Source organism: Oryctolagus cuniculus, chromosome 6, assembly GCF_964237555.1.
Source record: "Oryctolagus cuniculus chromosome 6, mOryCun1.1, whole genome shotgun sequence".
NCBI lineage: Eukaryota > Metazoa > Chordata > Mammalia > Lagomorpha > Leporidae > Oryctolagus > Oryctolagus cuniculus.
Window position 1 is genome coordinate 27,109,133 of NC_091437.1, and position 22,418 is coordinate 27,131,550.

Consider the following 22,418-nt stretch of genomic DNA (forward strand, 5'->3'; position numbering starts at 1 on the left):
GGGGTCAGTGGAGGCGGAAGTGAAGTCACTTCCGGTCTGGGTGTTTGTTTGGACTGGAGAAGGGAGGCGGCGGGCAAAGCGCACGTCGAGCGGGGGAGCGGCGTTGCCTGTGGAGATCCGCGGAGGCCGACAGGTTTCGTTGGCTGCCGTCCCCGCTGCCGTTCACTGGGTGAGGGTACCCCTCGGGCGGAGCAGTGAGAGGGCTGCGGCGGTTCCGGCGGTCAGGGACAGTGCCTTGGCGACGGCTGGAGGGTCTAGAGGGCCCCCCGGGTTTGTTGGCCACCGGGGCCCCGAAAGATCGCCGTTGCCCGTTCCCTCTTCCTGCCGAATCTGAGGGGTGAGCTTGGGCCGACTTCATCTCCTTCTTTTCTTGAGAAATGGCCGTCGCTTTTTTTTTCCCCCCTCATTGTCATTATTTATGATTTGGATCTCTTCGCTCTCTATCCGGGTTCTCAGTGGCGCGCGAAGGTTGTCGGGATAGCGCTTTCTCGCGTTCCTGAACGCCACCCCCCACCCCATCTGTTCTCCCCCGGCCCCATGCCCCTCTCCCCTGCCCCCCTCCACCACCTCGGCAACAAAGCTCATTGTTTCTACCCACTTTACGCCTGCGCGTCGCCACGCGCAGCCCGTGGCCGGTGCGCGTGCGCGGTCCTGCCGAGCTGGGGCGGGGGGAAAGGGGCGGGGGGACGGCTAGGCAGCCGCGTCCGGGGGAGCCTCCTGCGACAGGCGACAGGCCCGCTCCTTTCTGACGCTCTGCTTTCTGCGCCTTCCCGACCCCCTCCTGTCACTTGGATCCCATGCTCCACACGACAGTCGGAGCTTTGTCTCGGGTTCTGAAAACCCTCGATCCAAAAGGGCTGCTTTTGAGCTTGATGGACTTTAAGGGCCCACCCAGTCCACAGTCTGATTCTGGTAATGACTCTCTGAGTGAAATGACGGCTTACTCCCCTCCTGCCCTACCACCACTGCAGAGAATTACAAGGCTTGTGGTGAAGTTATGCTTTGAAAACATTGGTTGAAGCAGCCAGTGGTGGTGTTTCTAATGACTCCCAAAAGGGGCCTTAACTGCTTCCTTTTGTTGTCTTGATTTCCCTGATTTTTCAGCCAGCTCCATCAGCTCATGGAAACTACAAATTCTAGAAAGAAATAGGCTTCCGTTTTCCTTGAGCCTAGGTCTAACACAGCACTGACACTGATTTCAACAGAAGGCAAATTCCCACTTTGCATGTGCCGACTGGCCGATCTCCTCTCCTACTGTAGTAGTGGCCCTGGTTTTGTTTTTGTTTGTTTGTTTGTTTTACAAATTTCATTTGAGCATTTGATCAGATGTTGATTTGCATTTTCATTAAAGAGCCATTCAGTGTGATTGGCCATTGGTTATGTTTGCAAATACAAGAGAATCTTTTATAAAAGATTTTTAGTGAAACAGTATTTGCTGTTTGTGGTTCTGTTTCTGGTTTGTGTGAGACAGGATATGTGGGGCAAATCCTGTTTATGTTACTTCATTGTGACCTTGAACAAAACTGAACTGTGTCTCACACCTATCATAAATGAAGATAGGTAGCTTCAGTTTGTTTAAGGGATGAGAGGCAGAGAATAGATTGATTAGATTAAAGGTTGTGTATGCTACTCTTTAAGAGCACAAAGAGAGGTGGATGATCTCCACCTTTTGTAGGAGAGTGAGTTTATGTATAGCAGGCTTTTCCTTGAGTAAGCACCCACTGTGTTATTCATATTTAATTTGTGATTGGAGCATGATACTCCAGTTTTAATAAAACTTATAAAATGCCCCTTTTAGCACAGAAATTTAGTGAATACTGTAGGAGATTAAGGAAGGTGAAAAAATCAGACCCTGCTCCTTTTAATAAGCTTTTGTAACTTTACGGGTTTGTTTTTTGTTTTTTTTTTTTTTTTGATAATTTACAAACTTTTTTTTTTAAGGTTTATTTATCTGAAAGGCAGTGTTAAAACAGAGTGAGAGAGAGAAGGATCTTCATCTGCTGGTTCATTCTGCAAATAGCTGTAATAGCTGGTGCTGGGGCAGGCTGAAGCCAGGAGCCCAGGACTCCATCTGGGTTTCTCTCATGGGTGGCAGGGGCTTAAGCACTTGAGCCATCCTCTGTTACCTTCCCGGGCACATAGCAGGGAACTAGATTGGAAGTGGAACAGTGGGACTTGAACAGTCGCTTATATGGGATTCTGGTCTGTAGGTGGTGGCTTAACTTGCTGCACCACAGTGATAGCCCCATCTGCTGGTTCACACCCCCAAATATCACAATAGCCAGGGCTAGGAGAGGTTGAAACCAAGAACCAGGAACTCCATCTTGGTTTCCATGCAGGTGGCAGGGACCTAAGTACTTAAGCAAGCATCTTCTGCTTCCCAGGATACATTAGCAGGAAGCTAGATCAGAATAGGTGCTAGGAATCAGAATGACACTTATATGGGATGTAGGCATCCCAAGCTGCAGCTTAATGGTTGCTGGGGCCGGCGCTGTGGCATAATGGGTAAAGCCACCACCTGCAGTGTTGGCATCCCATGTGGGCACCGGTTTGAGACCTGGCTGCTCCACTTCCAATCTGGCTATCTGCTGTGGCCTGGGAAAGCAGTAGAAGATGGCCCAAGTCTTTGGGCCTCTGCACCTGCATGGGAGACCCAGAAGAAGCTCCTGGCTTCTGACTTCGGATTGGCACAGCTCCGGCTGTTGCAGCCAATTGGGGAATGAACCAACAGATGAAAGATCTCTCTCTGCCTCGCCTCTCTGTGTAACTCTGACTTTCAGATAAATAAATTTTTTAAAAAATGGTTGCTCCTGTAGAGCAATTTTTTTAAAAAGGTGTTTTTTTTTTGTTTTTTTGGTTTTTTTTGTTTTTAAGATTTATTTATGTATTTAAAAGAGTTACACAGAAAAGGAGAGGCAGAGAGATCTTCCATCCGATGACTCACTCCCCAGTGGATTGCAATGACCGGAGCTGTACCAATCCAAAGCTAAGATCGAGGAGTTTCTTCCAGGTCTCCCACGTGGGTGCAGGGGCCCAAGGGCTTGGGCCATCTTCTACTGTTTTTCCATGCCGCAGCAGAGAGCTGGATCAGAAGTAGAGCTAGGGGCCGGCGCTGGTGTGCATTAGGTTAATCCTCCACCTGCGGCGCTGGCATCCCATGTGGACGTTGCATCTAGTCCCGGCTGCTCCTCTTCCAATTCATCTCTGCTATGGCCTGGGAAAGCAGTAGAAGATGGCCCAAACCCTTGGGCCCCTGCACCCACGTGGAAGACCCAGAAGAAGCTCCTGGCTTCGGATCGGCATAGCTCCGGCCATTGTGGCTATTTGGGGACTGAACCAACGGACGGAAGACCTTTCTCTCTCTGACTTTCCCTCTCACTGTCTGTAACTCTACCTCTCAAATAAAAAAATAAAATCTTAAAAAAAAAAAAAAAAGTAGAGCTAGTGGGGATTTGAACCAGCGCCCATATGGGATGCTGGCACTGCAGGCGGCGGCTTTACCTTCTGTGCCACAGTGCTGGCCCCTAAAGGCTTATTTATTATTTACTTTCTTGAAAGTCAGAATTACAGAGAGGAGAGACAGAGAGATCTTCCATCTTCTGAGTCACTTGCCAAATGACTGCATTGGCTGGAAATGGACCAGACCGAAGCCAGGAGCCTGGAGCTTCATTGTGATATCCCACGTGTGCTCAGGGGCCCAAGCACTGTCCAGTTTCTGCTGCTTTCCCAGGCACATTAGCGGGGAGCAGGTTTGGAATTGAGCAGCCAGGACTCAAACTGGTGCCCTAGCCCACTGTCCTGGCCCCACTGTTTTTGTTTGTTTGTTTAAGATTTATTTATTGGGGCCGATGTTGTGGCTCAGGACGGTAAGCCACTTCCTGTGACACCAGCATCCCATGTGAATGCCAGTTCCAACTCTGGCTGTTCCACTTCAGATTCTGCTCTCTGCTGGTAGGTCTTGGGAAAGCAGTGGAGGGTGACCCAGGTGCTTGGGTCCCTGCCACCCAAGTGGGAGACCCCAATGGTGTTCCTGGCTCCTGGCTTTGTCCTCGCCCAGCCCTAGCCATAGTGGCAATATGGGGAGTGAGGCAGCAGATGGAAGATCTCTCTCTCTCCGTCTCTCCCTGTCACTCTGCTTCTCAAATAAATAAGCTGAATAACAAAATGATTTATTTGAAAGGCAGAGTGACAGAGGGAGAGAGAGAAACAGATCTTCTATTCGCTAGTTCACTCTGCAGACAGCTAGGGCTGGTCCACGTTGAAGCAAGGAGCCAAGAACTCCATCTTGGTCTCCCACATGGCTGTCAGAGGCCCACGTAATTGGACCATCTTCTGCTTTCCCAGGCACCTTAGCAGGGAACTGGAGCAGAAGAGAGCATCCCGGTCTCAAACCAGTGCTCTGATGTGGGATGCTGGTGTCACAGACAGTGACTTAACCTGCTATGCCACAATACCAGCTGTGGTAGAACAGATTTTTTTTATTTGAAAGTCAGAGTTACAAAAAGAGAGAAAGAGTTCTTCTGTCCGATGGTTCACTCCCCAGACGGCTGCAACGGCCGGAGCTGCGCTGATCCGAAGCCAGGAGCTTCTTCCGGATCTCCTATGTGGGTGCAGGGGCCCCAGCACTTGGGCCATCCTCTACCGCTTTCCCAGACCATAGCAGAGAGCTGGATTGGAAGAGGAGCAGCCGGGACTAGAACTGGCGCCTATATGGGATGCCGGTGCTTCAGGCCAGGGCATTAACCTGCTGCGCCACAGCGCCAACCCCAATGGTAGAACAGATTTTATCTTGCCTGTTTTGAAGTTGAGGAATAAAGATCTTGACAGGTTATTTTAATTTTTTTTAGCATGTATCTGTAAGGTTTTAGAAATGTCAGGTATTTTCTAAGAACTTTTGCAAATATCAACTAATTTAATTTTAAACATTTCTGTAAAATGAAGATAACAACTGGGAGATGTGAAGTAACATACCCAGTGTCACATAGCTAGTAAGAGCTAGAATTTAGATCCAAGGTTTCTGTTGATTATGTGCTCCTAACCATTAAGCATACTGCCTGTGATATAGTGACATACTCAGGTCCAATAGGTGGTCAATGGCATAGCTGGGATGTGATTTTTTAAAGGTTATTTGAGAGGGGAAGAGAGACATTGCTTCTATCTGCTGGTTCACTGTTTCAAGTGCCAGCAACCATGATCACTGGGGTAGGCTGTAAACCAAGAACACAATCCAGGTCTTTCACGTGAGTGGCAGAATCCTAGTTATTTGAGCCATCACTGTTTTGCTCATTTTGCTTTAAGGGCCTGCAATAGTGGACACCAAAAAACAGGAGCCAGAGCTGAGAATTAAACCCAGGCACTCTGATGTAAAATTATTTTATACTGCCAAATGTTAAGGAATTCAGTGATTCTCTAAAGCTTCCAAGTGATAAACTGATGGGAAATTTTCTTTTTCTTTTTTTTTTTTAATATATTTTTGTTTTATGTATTTGAAAGAGAGAGAGAGAGGGAGATCCTTCATCTGCAGGTTCACTCCCAAAATGGCTGCAACAGCCAGGGCTGAACCTGGGCAAAACCAGGAGCCTAGAACTGCAGCCAGGTCTTTCACGTGGGTGCAGGGACCCAACATGTGGGCCATCTTCCACTGCTTTCCGAGGCACATTAACAGGGAACTGGATAGGAAGTGGAATAGCTGTAACTTGAACCATCCTGGCACTCATGAGATGCTAGGGTTGCAGGTGGCGGCTTAACCCACTGTGCCACAGTGTTGGCCCCCTGATTCAGCTGTGTAGAGATAGCAGATGATGGCTGGAGTACTTGGGTCCCTGCCACCACCATGATAGACTCAGATTTAGTTCCAGCTCCTGGCTTCAACCTGGCCTACTCCCTGGCTGTTTCAGGTATTTGGTGAGTGAACCAGTGGGTGGAAAATGACTGTCTCTGGCTCTGTATCTCTGCCTTTCAATTAAAATGAAAATAAATTTTTAAAAAGATAAAGCTTTTTTAAACAAAGGTAAAACTAAGGGAAAAAAGATGATAAAACCTAAGAGATTTCCATATATATACAAGGTATTTCAGGAGGGATAAAACAACTGAAAACCGAATTTGGTGTTTAGTTTGTAAACTGAAGATCTGTAGACTTTCAGGTGGCATTAATGGGAAAAAATTAATTTTACCTAACCAAAATTTGGTGAAATTTATCAAGTTTATTAGTTAACTTAAACATCTTAGCTCTTACCTAAACAGGATGTTTACAGAGGAAACATCAACATATTTATGTACATATGAAAGATCAGCATATTATATGTACATGATTTTTGTACCTTAGAAATAGAAGTCACAGGGTGGTGTTGTGGCACTGTGGGTTAAGTTGCTGCTTTGACACCTGTGTCCCATATTGGAGCATTAGCTGGAATTCTAGTTGCTCTGCTTCTGTTCTACCTCCCTGCTAATGTACCTGGGAAAGCAACAGGTGAACCAAGGGGTTAGACCCCCCCTATGCCACCCACGTGGGAGACCTGGATGGAGTTCTCATCAGCTGGCTTCAGCCTGGACCAGCCCTGGTTTTGTGGCCATCTGAGGGAGTGAACCAGTGGATGGAAGATCTCAATCTTTGTCCCCCTCTCTCTCTTCCTCCGTATCTGTCTCCTTCATTCTGTTTTTCAAAGAAATAATAATGTTAAATATATATATATGTATGTATGTATTACAGGAAGCACAATTGAAGAAGTATAGGCACACAAAAGTGATCATTGCAAGGTTGTAATGGCAAAAACTGGGAACATACAATGTGCATTAGGGGCTGGCACTGTGGCTGCGGCATAGTGGGTAAAGCTGCCGTCTGCAGTGCCAGCAACCCTTATGGATGCTGGTTCAAGTCCCAGCTGCTCCACTTCCAGTCCAGCTCTCTGCTATGGCCTGGGAAAGCAGTAGAAGATGGCCCAAGCCCTTGGGCCCCTGCACCCACGTGGGAGACCTGGAAGAAGCTCCTGGCTCCTGGCTTTGGATTGGCGCAGCTCCAGCTGTTGCGGCCATCTAGGGAGTGAACCAACAGATGGAAGACCTCTCTCTCTCTGCCTTTCCTCTTTCTGTGTAACTCTTGACTTTTGAATAAATAAGTTTTTTTAAAAAAATAATGTGCATTAAAGGGGAAGCAGTTGACTTGGTGGTGCTACACCCATTTAAAAGTGAGGTGGAGGCAGGCATTTGGTGGAGTGGTTTAGCCACGACCTGGGATGCCCACATCCTATGGCAGAGTGCCTAATTTGCGATTCCCAGTTATACTCCCGATTCCAGCTTCCTCCTGATGCCTACTCTGAGGCAGCATCTTGGAGGTAATGGCCCAGGTACTTGAGTTTCTTATACCCATGTGATAAGGTTGGATTGTGTTCCAGCCTAGTTTCTGTCTGACCCACCCCCGGCTGTTTCAGACTTTTGGGGAGTAAAGCAGTGGATGGGAGATTTGTCTGCCTCTCAAGTTTTTAAAAAATTTTAAATATACCTATACACGTTCACTAGTAAAGCTTCCACATGAAATGTGCTTGATATGGTATTGATAAAACAGAAATCTTTTATTCATGTTTTTGTAAATAAGCAAAGATAAATGAAAGAATACACACTAAGCTGTCAACATGATTTCTTTTAAGTAATTATACACATATGTTGAAGCAAATAGTGGACATAATATTGGGAAAAAATTCTTTGCATTCTCAGTGCATTCTGTCCAGTTTTATAGTTCATCAGATTGAGACATGATCCAAAGACAGGATAACAAAGTGGAATGATTGACTTCTGCATTTGGGTTTTTTGTTTATGTTTTTACTGTATTTGTTGTCATTACCTCCTTTGGGCCTTCAAACATTATTCAAGCAAATTAGATGCTTCTGTTTCCAACATTTCCTATGAGTTTTTGTTGTCTTTTGGGAGAAATACTTGACTAACATATAAGTTTGAGCTTAGTGACTCTTAGAGTTTTGTTTATTTATTTATTTTGACAGGCAGAGTGGACAGAGAGAGAGAGACAGAGAGAAGGGTCTTCCTTTGCCGTTGGTTCACCCTCCAATGGCTGCCGCGGCCGGTGCGCTGCGGCCGGCGCACTGCGCTGATCCGATGACAGGAGCCAGGTACTTCTCCTGGTCTCCCATGGGGTGCAGGGCCCAAGCACTTGGGCCATCCTCCACTGCACTCCCTGGCCACAGCAGAGAGCTGGCCTGGAAGAGGGGCAACCGGGACAGAATCCAGCGCCCCGACCGGGACTAGAACCTGGTGTGCCGGTGCCGCAAGGCGGAGGATTAGCCTAGTGAGCCGCGGCGCCAGCTGTTTGTTTATTTTTAAGATTGATTTATTTGTTTGAAGGAATTAGCAACAAGACAGAGAGGTCTCCCATCTTCTGGTTCATTCTCCATATGGTCACAACAGCCAGGGCTTGACCAGGCCAAAGCCAGGAGCTTCTTCGAGTCTCTCATGTGGGTGACAAGAGGCCAAGCACTTGGACCGTTGCTGCTGCTTTTCTCAGGTCATTAGCAGGGAGCTGGATAGGAATTGGAGGAGCTGGGACACAAACCAATGCCCATATAGTTACTTGTCAGCATTGCAGGTGCTAGCTTAACACATTAGGCTATGCCACAATGCCAGCCCCGAGTCTCAAAAACTGCATGTTTCAGACTGCCTTTGAATAGAAAGATGTTGATACAACCCAGGTGTATACGTTTTGCTGCACATTTTTTAGTTATTAAAGATTACCGAATTAAAACCAACTCAGTTTAATTTGTTACTGATATACAGTACAGATTTATACATTGAATGTTCATTAACCTTGATTTATAATTGTTTTACTATTCACCTTTTGATTCATGTAGAAAAAGATTTACCAGCCAGAACTACATTATTACTATCTTTTGTGTTTACCTGTATAGTTAGGTTTCTTTTTTCTTCACGTAGATTCACATTAATGTCTAGTAATCTTTCATTTCAGCTTGAAGGACTCATTTTAGCTTTTCTTACATGGCAGGCCTACAAGTGACACAATCTTGGGTTTTGTTTTTCTGAGAATGTCTTTGTTTCTCCACATTTGAAGGATAATTTTGCCAGGATATAGGTTTATTGGTTCAGTTTTTTTCTCTAAGCACTTGGAATATGTTGCCTTCTGACCTCCGTGGTTTCTAATGAGAACTCAGCTGACCTGTTCTCCTGCCGTGGCTCCCTTTACACATTACGCCGGCACGGTAGCTGTTCTACAGGTCTCTGACATTCTGTTCATTCTACTTCATTTTCCCTTTCTCCTCCTTAGACCTGTCTTTAAGTTTGCAGATACTTCTCCCTGCTCATATCTGCTGTTAGACTTCTATAGTAAAATGTTTATTTGTATCAGTTTTGTATTAGGTGAGCCATCAATCCCATGGTTTCCTTTAGTTCTTTGCATTCCATATCCTATAGCACTTTGAGCACATTTGAAGTACTTGATTTAAGTCTTTGTCTACATAAGTCCAACTGTCCTTCTTTGGGACAGTTTCTGTTAATTTTTCTTCCTACATGTGGACCATACCTTATTTATTTGTTTAAAAGGTTGATAGACCAAGACAGAAAGAGATCGTCCATCTACTGTCCCAGTGCCCGTAACAGCTGGGGCCAGGCCAAGCTGAAACCAGGAGCCTGGAACTCAGACTGGATCTTCCACTTGGATGGCATAGACCCAAGTACTTACGCCATCAGCTGCTGCCTCTCAGAGTGTATTAGCAGAAAACTGAAAGGAGGAGTAGAGCCAGGATTCAAACTCAGGCACCCTGATAGTGGATGTGGGTGTCTCGAGTGTTGATTTAACTACTGTGCCAACTGCCCATCCCAGAAAGCATGCTTCAGCGTTTCTTGGCACACCTCATAGCTTTTGTTGAAATGATATTTTGGGCCGGCGCCGCGGCTCAATAGGCTAATCCTCCACCTGCGGCGCCGGCACACCGGGTTCTAGTCCCGGTCAGGGCGCCGGATTCTGTCCCGGTTGCCCCTCTTCCAGGCCAGCTCTCTGCTGTGGCCCGGGAGTACAGTGGAGCATGGCCCAAGTGCTTGGGCCCTGCACCCCATGGGAGACCAGGAGAAGCACCTGGCTCCTGCCTTCTGATCAGCGTGGTGTGCCGGCTGCAGCGCACCGGCCGCGGTAGCCACTGAAGGGTGAACCAACGGCAGAGGAAGACCTTTCTGTTTCTCTCTCATTGTCCACTCTGCCTGTCAAAAAAAAAAAAAAAAGGAAAGAAAGAAATGATATTTTGAATACTATAATATTCTTAGATTCTTCCCTTCCCTAGAATTGTTGCTATGTATTGTAGTTTGATTAGTGGCTTTTGTGAAATAATATTGTAAAGTTCGGATTTGTGTGTGTGTGTATGTGTGTATGTCATTATTGGTGTCTGTTCCATTAGCTTAATGATCAGCTGGTATTTTTGTTTATTTTTATTTTTTTCTTTTTTGACAGGCAGAGTGGACAGTGAGAGAGACAGCGAGCAAGGTCTTCCTTTGCCGTTGGTTCACCCTCCAATGGCCGCCGCGGCCGGTGCGCTGTGGCTGGCCCACCACGCTGATCCGAAGGCAGGAGCCGGGTACTTATCCTGGTCTCCCATGGGGTGCAGGGCCCAAGCACTTGGGCCATCCTCCTCCACTGCACTCCCTGGCCACAGCAGAGAGCTGGCCTGGAAGAGGGGCAACCGGGACAGAATCCAGCACCCCGACCGGGACTAGAACCCGGGGTGCCGGTGCCGCAAGGCGGAGGATTAGCCTATTGAGCCACGGCACCGGCCTGGTATTTTTTTTTTTTAATAAAGGTTTGTCTATGAAAGTTAGTTAGAGGAAGAGAGATCGTCCATCTGCTAGTTCCGTTCACTGCCCCCATGGCTGCAGTAGCCAGGGCCAGCTGATCATTAAGCTAATGGAACAGACACCAATAACGACATACACACATGCAGTAGCCACACAGAAGCCAGAAGCTTCTTCCATATCTCCCATGTGCGTAGCAGAGGCCCAGATACTTGGGCCATCTTCTGCTGCTTTTCCCGGGCCAATAGCAGGGACTTGAACCAACGCCCATATGGGATACCAGCATTGCATGCTGTGATTTTACCCCCTGTGCCACAATGCTGGCCCCTCTCTGGTGATTTGATGGATTTCACTAGTTGTCTGTAATCAATAAAAAAATTTTTTCTTTACGGAGGGGCCTGAGGTCCATGTATGTGTTCATGCACACCTTCAGGTGATGTGCAACCCTGCCTTTACCTTTATTTCCTGACTGGCCTGAAAGTCCACCAGAGGTAAGAGTTAGGGCCAGGGTTTTTTTTTCTGAGTGTGCACCCAGCACTGGCATGTCCATGGCTTTTTAAGTTGCCAGAATACATGGGAGTTTCTCAAAGCCGTTGGGCTCAGAGCATTTCCTTCATGAGCCTTTCCTCCCAACCATTATTGCTACTATATTTACCTTGAACTGTTTCCAACAAATGTGTGTGTGTTGCCCATGCCCTCCTTCCACTCATCACAGCAAACACTTGAGCCAGTTGTTCAGGGACCCACCAGACAGGTTAGGACAGTTTTGTTTTTTTTTTTTTTTTTTTTTTTTTTAATGTTACATCCATATCACTCCCTCCAGCCTTTACCAGGAATGTAACTGCTGTCTTCAACACTGCAAAGTGGGGGTTGACACTAGTGTAGTTTAAGGACTAGGCATTCGGCCCAGCAGTTGAGATGCCCACCTTCCATATCAGAGTGCCTGGTTCATGTCCCAGCTCCTCCACTTCTAATTCAGCTTTCTGTACACTCTGGGAGGCAGCAGGTGATGTCTGAAGTACTTAGACCCTTGCCACCTATGTGGGAGATCTGGATTGAGTTCTGGGCTCCTGCTTCAGACTGGCATTTGGAGAGTGAACCAGTGGTTAGAATGTAGGGATATCTGTCTCTGTGTGTGTGTGTATCTTTCAAATAAAGTAAAGTAAATAAATAAAAATTTTAAATTACCAGTGCATTATTTTAAAAAATTAAGATCTATTACTAAATTATGACTTTTTTTTTCTTCATTAAACGTTTCCCTAGGTGTTGGGACCTTTAAATTGTGGAGCCAGCATTGTGGCATGGCAGGTAAAGCCGCCACTTGCAACATTGGCATTCTATATGGGCACCAGTTTGAGACCTGCTGCCCCACTTCCTGTCTAGCTCATGCTAACGGTCTAGGAAAAGCAGTGGAAAATTGCCCCAAGTGTATGGGTCCTTGCCAAACCAGGTAGGAGACCTGGAATAAGCTCCTGGATTCAGCCTGGCCCAGCACTGGCCATTGCAGCCATCTGGGGAGTGAGCCAGCAGATGGAAGACACATTCTCTCCCTCTCTCTCCACTTTCAAATAAATAAATCAACCTTTAAAAAATAATACAAGTAACTTGTACTTCACAATTCACATTCTGCTATTTTGTATAACTTCTATCATTATACCAAAATTTAAGTTGGTGTTTTTTAAGATTGATGTATTTGAAAAGCAGAGAGAGAGAGAAAGGTCTTCCATCCACTGGTTCACTCCCCAAATGGCCACAATGGCTGGAGGTGGGCTGATCCAAAGCCAGGAGCCAGGAGCTTCTTACAGGTCTCCCACACAGGTGCAGTGGCCCAAAGACTTGGGCCGTCTTCTACTGCTTTCCCAGGCCATAGCAGAGAGCTGGATCAGAAGTGGAGCAGCTGGGACTTGTACTGACCCTGGTGGTAAAGTTCTTAAATGCAGCATTTTTACTCTTATTGCATATGCATGTACTTTTAGAGGGAAATACTAAAAAAATAACAACTGTGGTCTCTTGTGAGAAAAGGATTTGGAGTGATGTCGCTCCCCCTCTTCGTGGAGGAACGACACTAAGCCCTGCCTAGGCTTCATATCCGAGTCACGGCACCATTATGTCGCTCCCCCTCTTCGTGGAGGAACGACACAGGACCCTGCGCTGTTCTTTCGTCTGCTCGGCCCTCCCCGGGTTTGCTGCTGGTTCTTCCCGGGTTGGCTACTATCCCTTCCACCTCCGTGGAAGGGCAGTTCCCCCTGGCCGCATTCCCCACTTCCGCAGGGGAGCGGCACACCGCCGGCCGGTTCTCTCGGGGGCTGCACGGGTTCCCTTAGATGTTCCCCATAGATGTTCCTGGTGCATGCCGTCTCTCTCCTCCTTTATAGTCCTCCTCCGCCAATCCCAACTCGGCTGAGTACGCTGCTCTCCAATCAGGAGCAAGTCCTACAGTTAATTGGTTGAACTGGAGGCAGCTGTGCGGAAGCTGTTTACTTCTCTCCCAGCGCCATATTGTGGGAGAGCAGATGCATAGAATAAGTCCTAATTCGAGCAACTCAGTCTAGTCCGGATTGCTCCCCACAGAGTGAGGCATGTGTTTGGTGGTCAAGAGAGAGGCAGTCACCTTTACCACTCATTTTTTCTATCACAGTTATGATGTACAGCTAAAATATAAACATTAATAGAAAACACTTACAAGTATACACCCAACTGGAAACATGTTCAAATAAAACTTGAACACACATGTTGATAGAACTATCTGTAATAGCTAAAAGGTAGGCCGGTGCTGTGGGGTAGCAGTAAAGCTGTCACCTGCAGTGCCTTTATCCCATATGGGCGGCAGTTCAAATCCCTTCTGCTCTACTTCCAATCCAGCTCTCTGCTCCGGCCTGAGAAAGCAGTGGAAGATGGCCCAAGTCCTTGGGCTCCTGCACCCACATGGGAGACCTGGAGGAAGCTCCTGGCTCCTGACTTCAGATTGACCCAGCTCAAGTTCATAGAGATGGAAGATTGGTGGTTCCCAGAGACTAGGGTGAATGGAGAATGTTTGCTAATGGAGGCAGGGTTTCTTTTCTTTTTTTTTTTTTTTTAAGATTTTATTTATTTATTTGACAGGTAGAGTTACAGACAGTGGGGGTGGGGAGAGGGAAAGGTCTTCCTTCTGTTGGTTCAGTTCCCAAATGGCCGCAATGGCTGGAGCTACACCGATCCGAAGCCAGGAGCCAGCTGCTTCTTCCTGGTCTCCCATGTGGGGGTGCAGGGGCCCAAGCACTTGGGCCATTTTCTGTTGCTTTCCCAGGCCATAGCAGAGAGCTTGACTGGAAGAGGAGCAACCAGGACTAGAACCGGCACCCATATGGGATGCCGGCGCCACAGGCGGTGGATTAACCAAGTGAGCCACGGCGCCAGCCCCAGGGTTTCTTTTTAGAGGTGTGAAAATGTTCTTAGATTATGTCATTGTGATGGTTGCATAATCTTATAAAAAAAAAACCACTGGACCGGATAATGTAAAATGGCAGATTTTATGGTATATGAACTATATCTCAATTTTTAAAATGTATTTATTGTCATTTATTTGAAAAGCAGAAACAGACAGATCCCCAAAAAGCCACAACAGTAGAAGCTGGGCCAGGCTAAAGCCAAGTGTCCAGAACTCAATCAAGGTCTTCATGTGAGGAGCAGGAAAGCAAGTGCTTGAGCCTTTGCCTGCTGCCTATCTTTTTTTTTTTTTTTTTTTTTTTTTTTGACAGGTAGCGTTATAGACAGAGATATATAGAGAGAGACAGAGAGAAAGGTCTTCCTTCCATTGGTTCACTCCCCAAATGGCCGCCACGGCCGGCGCTGCACCGATCCGAAGCCAGAAGCTTCTTCCTGGTCTCCCACGCGGGTGCAGGGGCCCAGGCACCTGGGCCATCCTCCACTGCCCTCCCGGGCAACAGCAGAGAGCTGGACTGGAAGAAGAGCAACCGGGACTAGAACCTGGTGCCCATATGGGATGCCAGCGCCACAGGCGGAGGATTAACCAAGTGAGCCACGGCACCAGCCTGCCTGCTGCCTCTTAACGTGTTCCTCAGCAGGAGCTAAATCCAAAGCAGAGGATATGAGACACAGATGTCTCTGGTGGTAGTATCTTTTTTTTTTGTTTGTTTGTTTTTGACAGGCAGAGTGGACAGTGAGAGAGAGAGAAAGGTCTTCCTTTTTGCCGTTGGTTCACCCTCCAATGGCTGCTGCGGCCGGCACACCGCGCTGATCCAATGGCAGGAGCCAGGAGCCAGGTGCTTTTCCTGGTCTCCCATGGGGTGCAGGGCCCAAGCACTTGGGCCATCCTCCACTGCACTCCCTGGCCACAGCAGAGAGCTGGCCTGGAAGAGGGGCAACCGGGACAGAATCCGGTGCCCTGACCGGGACTAGAACCCGGTGTGCCGGCGCCGCAGGAGGATTAGCCTAGTGAGCCGCGGCGCCGGCCTTCTAGTAGTATCTTAACTGTTAGATCAAACACCTGCCCCTCTATCAACTTTTACAAAGAGTAAAAGACACGAACATACAAAGGACACACTTCACAGAAATAAGAACAGGTCAGAGAAGAAAAGTAAAAATCTAACATATTGCCACATAGTAAGATTCATTTAGCCCAATGACTATTTAGGCTTGTCAGCATTAAAGAAGTGGATGATCCGTACCTTTCTGGTGTTCATTGGCTGGCTGTAGCAAACAATCCGGTAAGCTGTTGTTCCTTCCCTCGGCTGTCTCACCGTGTAAGATTAGTACCCAGGCTGTATTTCATGTTGGTTGGTTCAGTTATGATTTATTTTCCAAAGACTGCTGAACTGAAAATAATTTCCTTTTCTTCATAAATTCTTTATACTGAAGCCAGAGGTTGTTAATGAGAAGACAGTGAGTAAAAGGCTGACCTAGGCTCTGTTCAATGCAGGAATTGTTCATGTTTGCCATTTACTGTACGTTACTCATCGCTGGTTGCCTGAAACTCAGTGTACAACAGGGAAATGGAGACATGGAGTAGCTTAACATAGACTCATAGAAAAAAGCATACAGAGGGGGCCGGTGCTGTGGCATAGCGGGTAGAACTGCCGCCTGCAGTGCCAGCATCCCATATGGGCACTGGTTCGAGTCCTGGCTGCTCCGCTTTCAATCCAGCTCTCTGCTATGGCCTGGGAAAGCCGTAGAAGATGGTCCAAGTCCTTGGGCCCACACTCACATGGGAGACCCAGAAGAAGCTCCTTGCACCTGATGGGTGCAGCTCTGGCCATTGCAGCCAGTTGTGGAGTGAACCAGCAGATAGAAGACCTCCCTCCTTCCCTCCCTCCCTCTCTGTGTGTGTGTGTGTGTAACTCTATCAAATAAACAAATAATCTTAAAGAAAAAGACTAAGCATATAGAGTGTAGGCATGAAGGAGAGTTCCAGAGTTGCATTTTGAGACAGAGGAATTAAGAGGTTATTAAAAGTTTGTTAGTTTTCGGCCGGCGCCACAGCTCACTAGGCTAATCCTCCACCCGGTGTGCGGCGCCGGCACACCGGGTTCTAGTCCTGGTCGGGGCACTGGATTCTGTCCCGGTTGCCCCTCTTCCAGGCCAGCTCTCTGCTGTGGCCAGGGAGTGCAGTGGAGGATGGCCCAAGTGCTTGGGCCCTGCACCCCATGGGAGACCAGGAGAAGCACCTGGCTCCTGGCTTCGGATCACCGCGGTGCGCTGGCCGCAGCGCAGTGGCCATTGGAGGGTGAACCATTGGCAAAAGGAAGACCTTTCTCTCTGTCTCTCTCTCTCATTGTCCACTCTGCCTGTCAAAAAAAAAAAAAAAAAAAAAAGTTTTCATTTCCAATCTGTGGAATCTTTTTTTTTTTTTAACTTTTATTTAATGAATATAAACAATCTGTGGAATCTTTTAAATCAGTTTTAAAAAGTATTTGCTCCTCATTGCTTCACTTAATGGTGATTTTTCCAGAGCATACTTGTTTTTGGAAAGCAGGGGATACCCAAATATAGAATAAATGGGATGGTTTGGAGATTCCATGTAAATTGATTACCTTCATTTGCAGTTATCAGAAACTAGGTTAATCCACTTAACTTTTTCTTTCTTTCTTTTTTTCTTTCTATTTTTTTAAGATTTATTTGACAGGCAGAATTACGAACGGTGAGAGACAGAAAGGTCTTCCTTCCGTTGGTTCACTCCCCAAGTGGCCACAACGGCTGGAGCTGCGCCGATCCGAAGCCAGGAGCCAGGTGCTTCCTCTGGGTCTCCTATGTGGGTGCAGAGGCCCAAGCACTTGGGCCATCCTCCACTGTTTTTCCAGGCCATAGCAGAGAGCTGGACTGGAAGAGGAGCAGCTGAGACTAGAACCGGCATCCACCATGGGATGCCGGCGCCACAGGCAGATGATTAACCTAGTGTGCCACAGCACCGGCCCCTCAACTGTTTCTTAAAATCATTTGGAAAAATATAGGAAGCTTTCCAGTTTCTTAATATATCATGTGTGTCTAAGACATCATGGGAGCTGGCTTTGGGTGCTGAAGGTTACGCCACCACTTGTGATACCAGCATCCCATATAGGAGTGCTACTTGGAGTCATGGTTACTTCACCTCCAATCCAGGTCCCAGCTGATGAACCTGGGAAAACAGCAGAATATGACCCAAGTACTTGAGCCCTTGCCACCCATATGGGAGATCAGCATGGAGTCCCTGGCTCCTGCCTTTGGCCTAGCCCAGCTGGTTTTTGGGGCCATTTAAGAAGTGAACCGGCAGATGGAAAAATCATTGTGTGTGCACCCACACTCGCTCTCTGTCCCTCACTCTGCCTCTCTGATAAATAAATTAATTAGTTAATTTTAAAAAAGAGAAGATTTAACCATGATGCCTAGTAATAATAAATACTTACTAAAAGAATGCATCAATTAACTAGATTGTTTTTCTTTTAAGGTTAAAAACGACAAACAACGCCAACCATGAAAGATCCAAGTCGCAGCAGTACTAGCCCAAGCATCATCAATGAAGATGTGATTATTAACGGTCATTCTCATGAAGATGACAATCCGTTTGCAGAATACATGTGGATGGAGAATGAAGAGGAATTCAACAGACAAGTTAGTTTTACAAACATGTTCTTTTATGTATCCCATTATAGCACTCAAATAATATGATTATACTTATCTCTGAAATGTGTTTATTTTGTAATTTTTAAAACATTGACTTATGTATTTGAAAGAGTTACAAAGAGAGAAGGAGAGACAGAGAGATCTTCCATCTGCTGGTTTACTCCCACAGGTGGCCACTATGGCTGGCACTTGGCCAGGCTGAAGCCAGAAGCCACAAGCTTCATTCCAGGTGTCCCACGTGGGTGGCAAAGACTCAAGTATGGACCACTTTCCTCTGTTTTTCTCAGGCAATTAGCAGGATGCTAGATTGGAAGTGGAGCACCCAGGACCCAAACCAGGGCCCATATGGAATGCTGACATAGATTTATATGCCTGTACTCCTCTATTTTGTTTGGCTGTTGACTACGACAAGGTTTAACTGCTCATTAAAATTACTTGGAGAGCTTGTTTCTAGGTCCCACCCTAGAGAGTCTGATTCAAGACTAGGATGGAACCTGGGAAAGTGTTTTTTAAAAACTCCCAGCTGGCCAGCGCTGCGGCTCACTAGGCTAATCCTCCGCCTGCGGCGCCGGCACACTGGGTTCTAGTCCCACTCAGGGCACCGGATTCTGTCCCGGTTGCCCCTCTTCCAGGCCAGCTCTCTGCTGTGGCCAGGGAGTGCAGTGGAGGATGGCCCAAGTACTTGGGCCCTGCACCCCATGGGAGACCAGGATAAGTACCTGGCTCCTGCCATCGGATCAGTGTGGTGCGCCAGCCGCAGCGGCCATTGAGGGGTGAACCAACGGCTAGGGAAGACCTTTCTCTCTGTCTCTCTCTCTCTGTCCACTCTGCCTGTCAAAAAAACAAAACAAAACAAAAAAAAAAAACCTCCCAGCTGGTTCCAGTCAGCATTCAGGTTTGGAAACCACTGCCTTGTACCAATCAGATTACTGTATTGTAATGCCAATCAAGAGAATTCAGGAATCAGGAGACAACAGATCTCCCGGTGCAGTTAAGCTGTGTTTCGCCTGACATCATCAGTGTATTTTACTCTCGGAAATCTGTCAACTCTCATACAGTGGCAGATATTCTCTTTAATGTCTCTGGCATCTGTTCCCATCTTATAATTTCTCCCTTATCATGGCTTTGGTAATCAGAAGCCAGCTTGATTTCTCCATGTCCAATGTTAGATATTCAAAAGTAAAATGGTTGTCTTTTTTTCCTTAAGATTTGTTTATTTATTTGAAAGGCAGAGTCACAGAGAGAGAGAAAATCTTAGATCTGCTGTTTCACTCCTTAATGCCTGCAATGCCTGGGGTTGGGACATGCTGAAGCCAGAAGCCAGGAACTTCATCTAGGTCTCCCATGTGGTTGGCAGGAGGCCAAGGTCTTGGGCCATTTTCACTGCTTTGTCAGGTGTATTGGCAGGGAGCTGAACTGAAAGAGCAGCTGGGACTCAAACTGGTGCTCATATGGGATGTTGGCATCACAGTGGGCAGCTTAACCTGCTGTGCCACAGTGCTGACCCCCAAACAGTCTTATTTCAGTGAGAATCAGTTGTGGGTTTTTGTTTGATTGATTAGCCAGGAATGAGTATTTGGTGTAGCAGAGTGCCCGGGTTCTAGTTCCAGCTTCACTTTTAATTCCAGTTTTCTGCTAATGTGCACTCTGGGAGGCAGCAAATGGTGGCTCAAGTATTTGTTTCGTTGCCACCATGTGGAAGACCCAGATTGAGTTCCAAGCTTCTAACTTGGCCTGACCCAGCCCCACCTGTTGCAGACATTTGGGAAATGAACCAGCACATGAAAGATCTGTGTGTGTGTGTGTGTGTGTGTGTGTGTACACATGCACACACATGCCTTTCAAATAAATAAAAAGAAAAAAAGCATGCTTTGACTCTATCCCTTAGAAATTTTGGTTTTGGTTACTATTGGGTTTGGTATTAGGGATTGTGTAGTTTTTAAATTTTATTTATTTGTAAGGCAGAGGGACAAAAGGAGAAATCTCCCATCTGCCATTTCGCTCCCTAAATGCCCGTAACAGCTGGGCTTGGGCCAAGCCAAAGCCAGGAGCCAGGAACTCAATCTGAGACTCCCATGTGAGTGGCAGGGAACCAACTACTTGAGCCATCACCTGCTACTTCTCAGGGTCTTCATTAGCAAGAAGCTGAACTGGAGAGGGTTGTCAGGACTCAAACCTGTGTACTCTAATACTCCCAGTGTATTTACGGCTCTCTAATACATGCCCACCTAGTTTTAAGTATCAAATTATTACAGATAAGTCAAATACACATTCCTTCAAGCATTCTTTTATTTGTTACTCATTCTTTGCCACCATCAGTGAATAAAAGAAACTTCTTATCTAAATAAAGACATGGAAAAAACCCTCAATAGATCTTCTGGGTCTTAATGGTAAGTATTTTTCCCCTTAGCACAGAAGCAGAGGAGAAAGTATGACATTGTGTTTTTAAATGGCTTAGTTCAAAATATTTTAAGCTTTTTCTAGAAATATTCTACCGTATGTGCTATAAATTATCCTTAATTTATTATAAATTTAGATAGAAGAGGAGTTATGGGAAGAAGAATTTATTGAACGCTGTTTCCAAGAAATGCTGGAAGAAGAAGAAGAGCATGAGTGGTTTATTCCAGCTCGAGATCTCCCACAGACTATGGACCAAATCCAAGACCAGTTTAATGACCTTGTTATCAGTGATGGCTCTTCTCTGGAAGATCTTGTGGTAAAAAGTTATTTTTCATCTTTTTAGATCCTAGTTCATCTTTACCATAAGTGGAAAAGCCAGCCACCATCTCTGTAAGAAGAGTTCTGCCTCTTTCCCCTTCAGAAACTGCGCTACTTCTTAGAGTGGAAGCAAGGGCCTCCCAGTTTCACTTGTGACATGGAGTGACTTCTGGCAACACGGTGCAGCTAGCCTTAGACCATTAACAGACTGCTAGACAGCTCTTTGTAGTCATGATGTTGCCCTAGGATATTAAAATGTCTTAAAAGTTAGTCAAAGGAAAAATAATATTACCATGTGACTTGCCTATACAAAAGTAGCTTGATGGAGAAGTTTTCATCTTATCTTAAAAATTTGGTGATATTTCACAATTTTATTTGGAAGGTGTAATTTTAGAGATCTTTTCGTGATGGAGTTTTCACTGAGCACACAGTTAGAACTGTGATTTAATAAGGAATTTTACAAGCTCTTCTCAGAAGATGATCACACTTAGATTTGCATTTTAAGTTACTCTTAGTGTCTCATCGCTGACAATATATTTGCAGTAAAAGTATTTGGAATTGTGATATCTAAACATTAGCACTAAAATAGAATGGTATCTGATGATTTGATCTCTGAAATTAACATTAAATAATTTTGTGAAATCAAATCCAAATATTAACCTTTCTGTCTCTTTTTACAATCTGTAGTTGCTTATACAGAATAGCTTTCTGGAATTTACCCAGTGGACTCTGAACTGTATTTTGTTATTTCTTCTGTTCACTGTGCAGTGGTTTCCTAATCTATACATCATATTTATCTGTTAGGCATTAAAAACAAAAGTCAGTTCCTCAGTCCTGTATCAGGGTCAGTGTGCTCGGCCTGTTGAGTTTTTAGTAGCACTCCAGAGATATCAGACAGTCAGCCTACCCTGTAGGGTAAATCCTTCTTCTAAAGGACGATATTAAGAACACTGGGATTTACACTGCGGCAGGGCCTTGGCTGGAATAAATGACAGTATGATCTGAGTACCCATGTTAGAAATCATGTTGATAGCTCTAAAGGAATAAAGCTCTTTGCTAGACTTAATGTTTAGAGTCAGTGTAATTCCATAATGCAAAAACTGATTTCTTCTCAGACTATTTTAGATTACTTTAATTCATTCTCATTCTTGTTCAGCTGCCAAGTTTGTACATTGAAGAATACTGCATTTTAATTTAAACCTTACAGTTTTAAAATACAGATATATTTCCCTTGGGGGAAGGAAGACTATATCCTGTCCAAGGAAATTGTTGTGTATAAATTATGAAACTAAAAATAATTGCTCCAAAATGTTTGAATATGCTTTGGTCTTAAACTAAGCAATATAGGAGTCTAGTCCCATTGAAAAGCCTGCCAGCATCCCTACATTTTAGCTTTACCAACTTGGAATCCAAATGTACTAAAGGGGAATTTCCAGCTCCTCTTCCTGTATACTGACATTTCTGCTTAGGAAAGTAAAGGTTCAGAGACACAGAATAATGATACAAGTCTCTAGAGGCTCTTTGACACACTATTATTAGGCCATTCATCACTCTCTTTTTTTCCTTAACTTACAGAAAAAAAGACTGATTTATCCCAGCTTACACAGGAAGCTAGAGGAGAGCGGGGATTTCAGTCTTAATGTCTTCTAGCTCCCCTTGTTCTTTGCTTTTCCTGTGACATATCATGCTTCCTGTGGGAATTAAAATACAGCAGCTGTAGAAAGATACTTCTATATTTTTTGATGGGGATCATAAAATTAATGTATCAACAACTTTGCACTTAACTTTAATCATAATTTCAACAT

General features: G+C 45.7%; 2 protein-coding genes across 2 annotated transcripts in view; one reads left to right on the forward strand and one right to left on the reverse strand.

The window, feature by feature from the left end:
• Window positions 1–22,418, forward strand: part of PAIP2 (poly(A) binding protein interacting protein 2) — a 23,778-nt gene continuing 1,360 nt past the window's right edge. The window contains exons 1-3 of the mRNA XM_002710245.5: window positions 1–169; window positions 17,720–17,883; window positions 20,432–20,611. Of these exons, the coding sequence (XP_002710291.1) occupies window positions 17,746–17,883; window positions 20,432–20,611 (318 nt within the window). The 5' untranslated portion in view covers window positions 1–169; window positions 17,720–17,745. The remainder of the gene's footprint in view (window positions 170–17,719; window positions 17,884–20,431; window positions 20,612–22,418) is intronic.
• The window catches only part of SLC23A1 (solute carrier family 23 member 1), a 15,303-nt gene continuing 13,055 nt past the window's right edge, over window positions 20,171–22,418 (reverse strand). The window contains exon 16 of the mRNA XM_051843429.2: window positions 20,171–22,304. The gene's annotated coding sequence lies outside the window, so the exon portion shown is untranslated. The remainder of the gene's footprint in view (window positions 22,305–22,418) is intronic.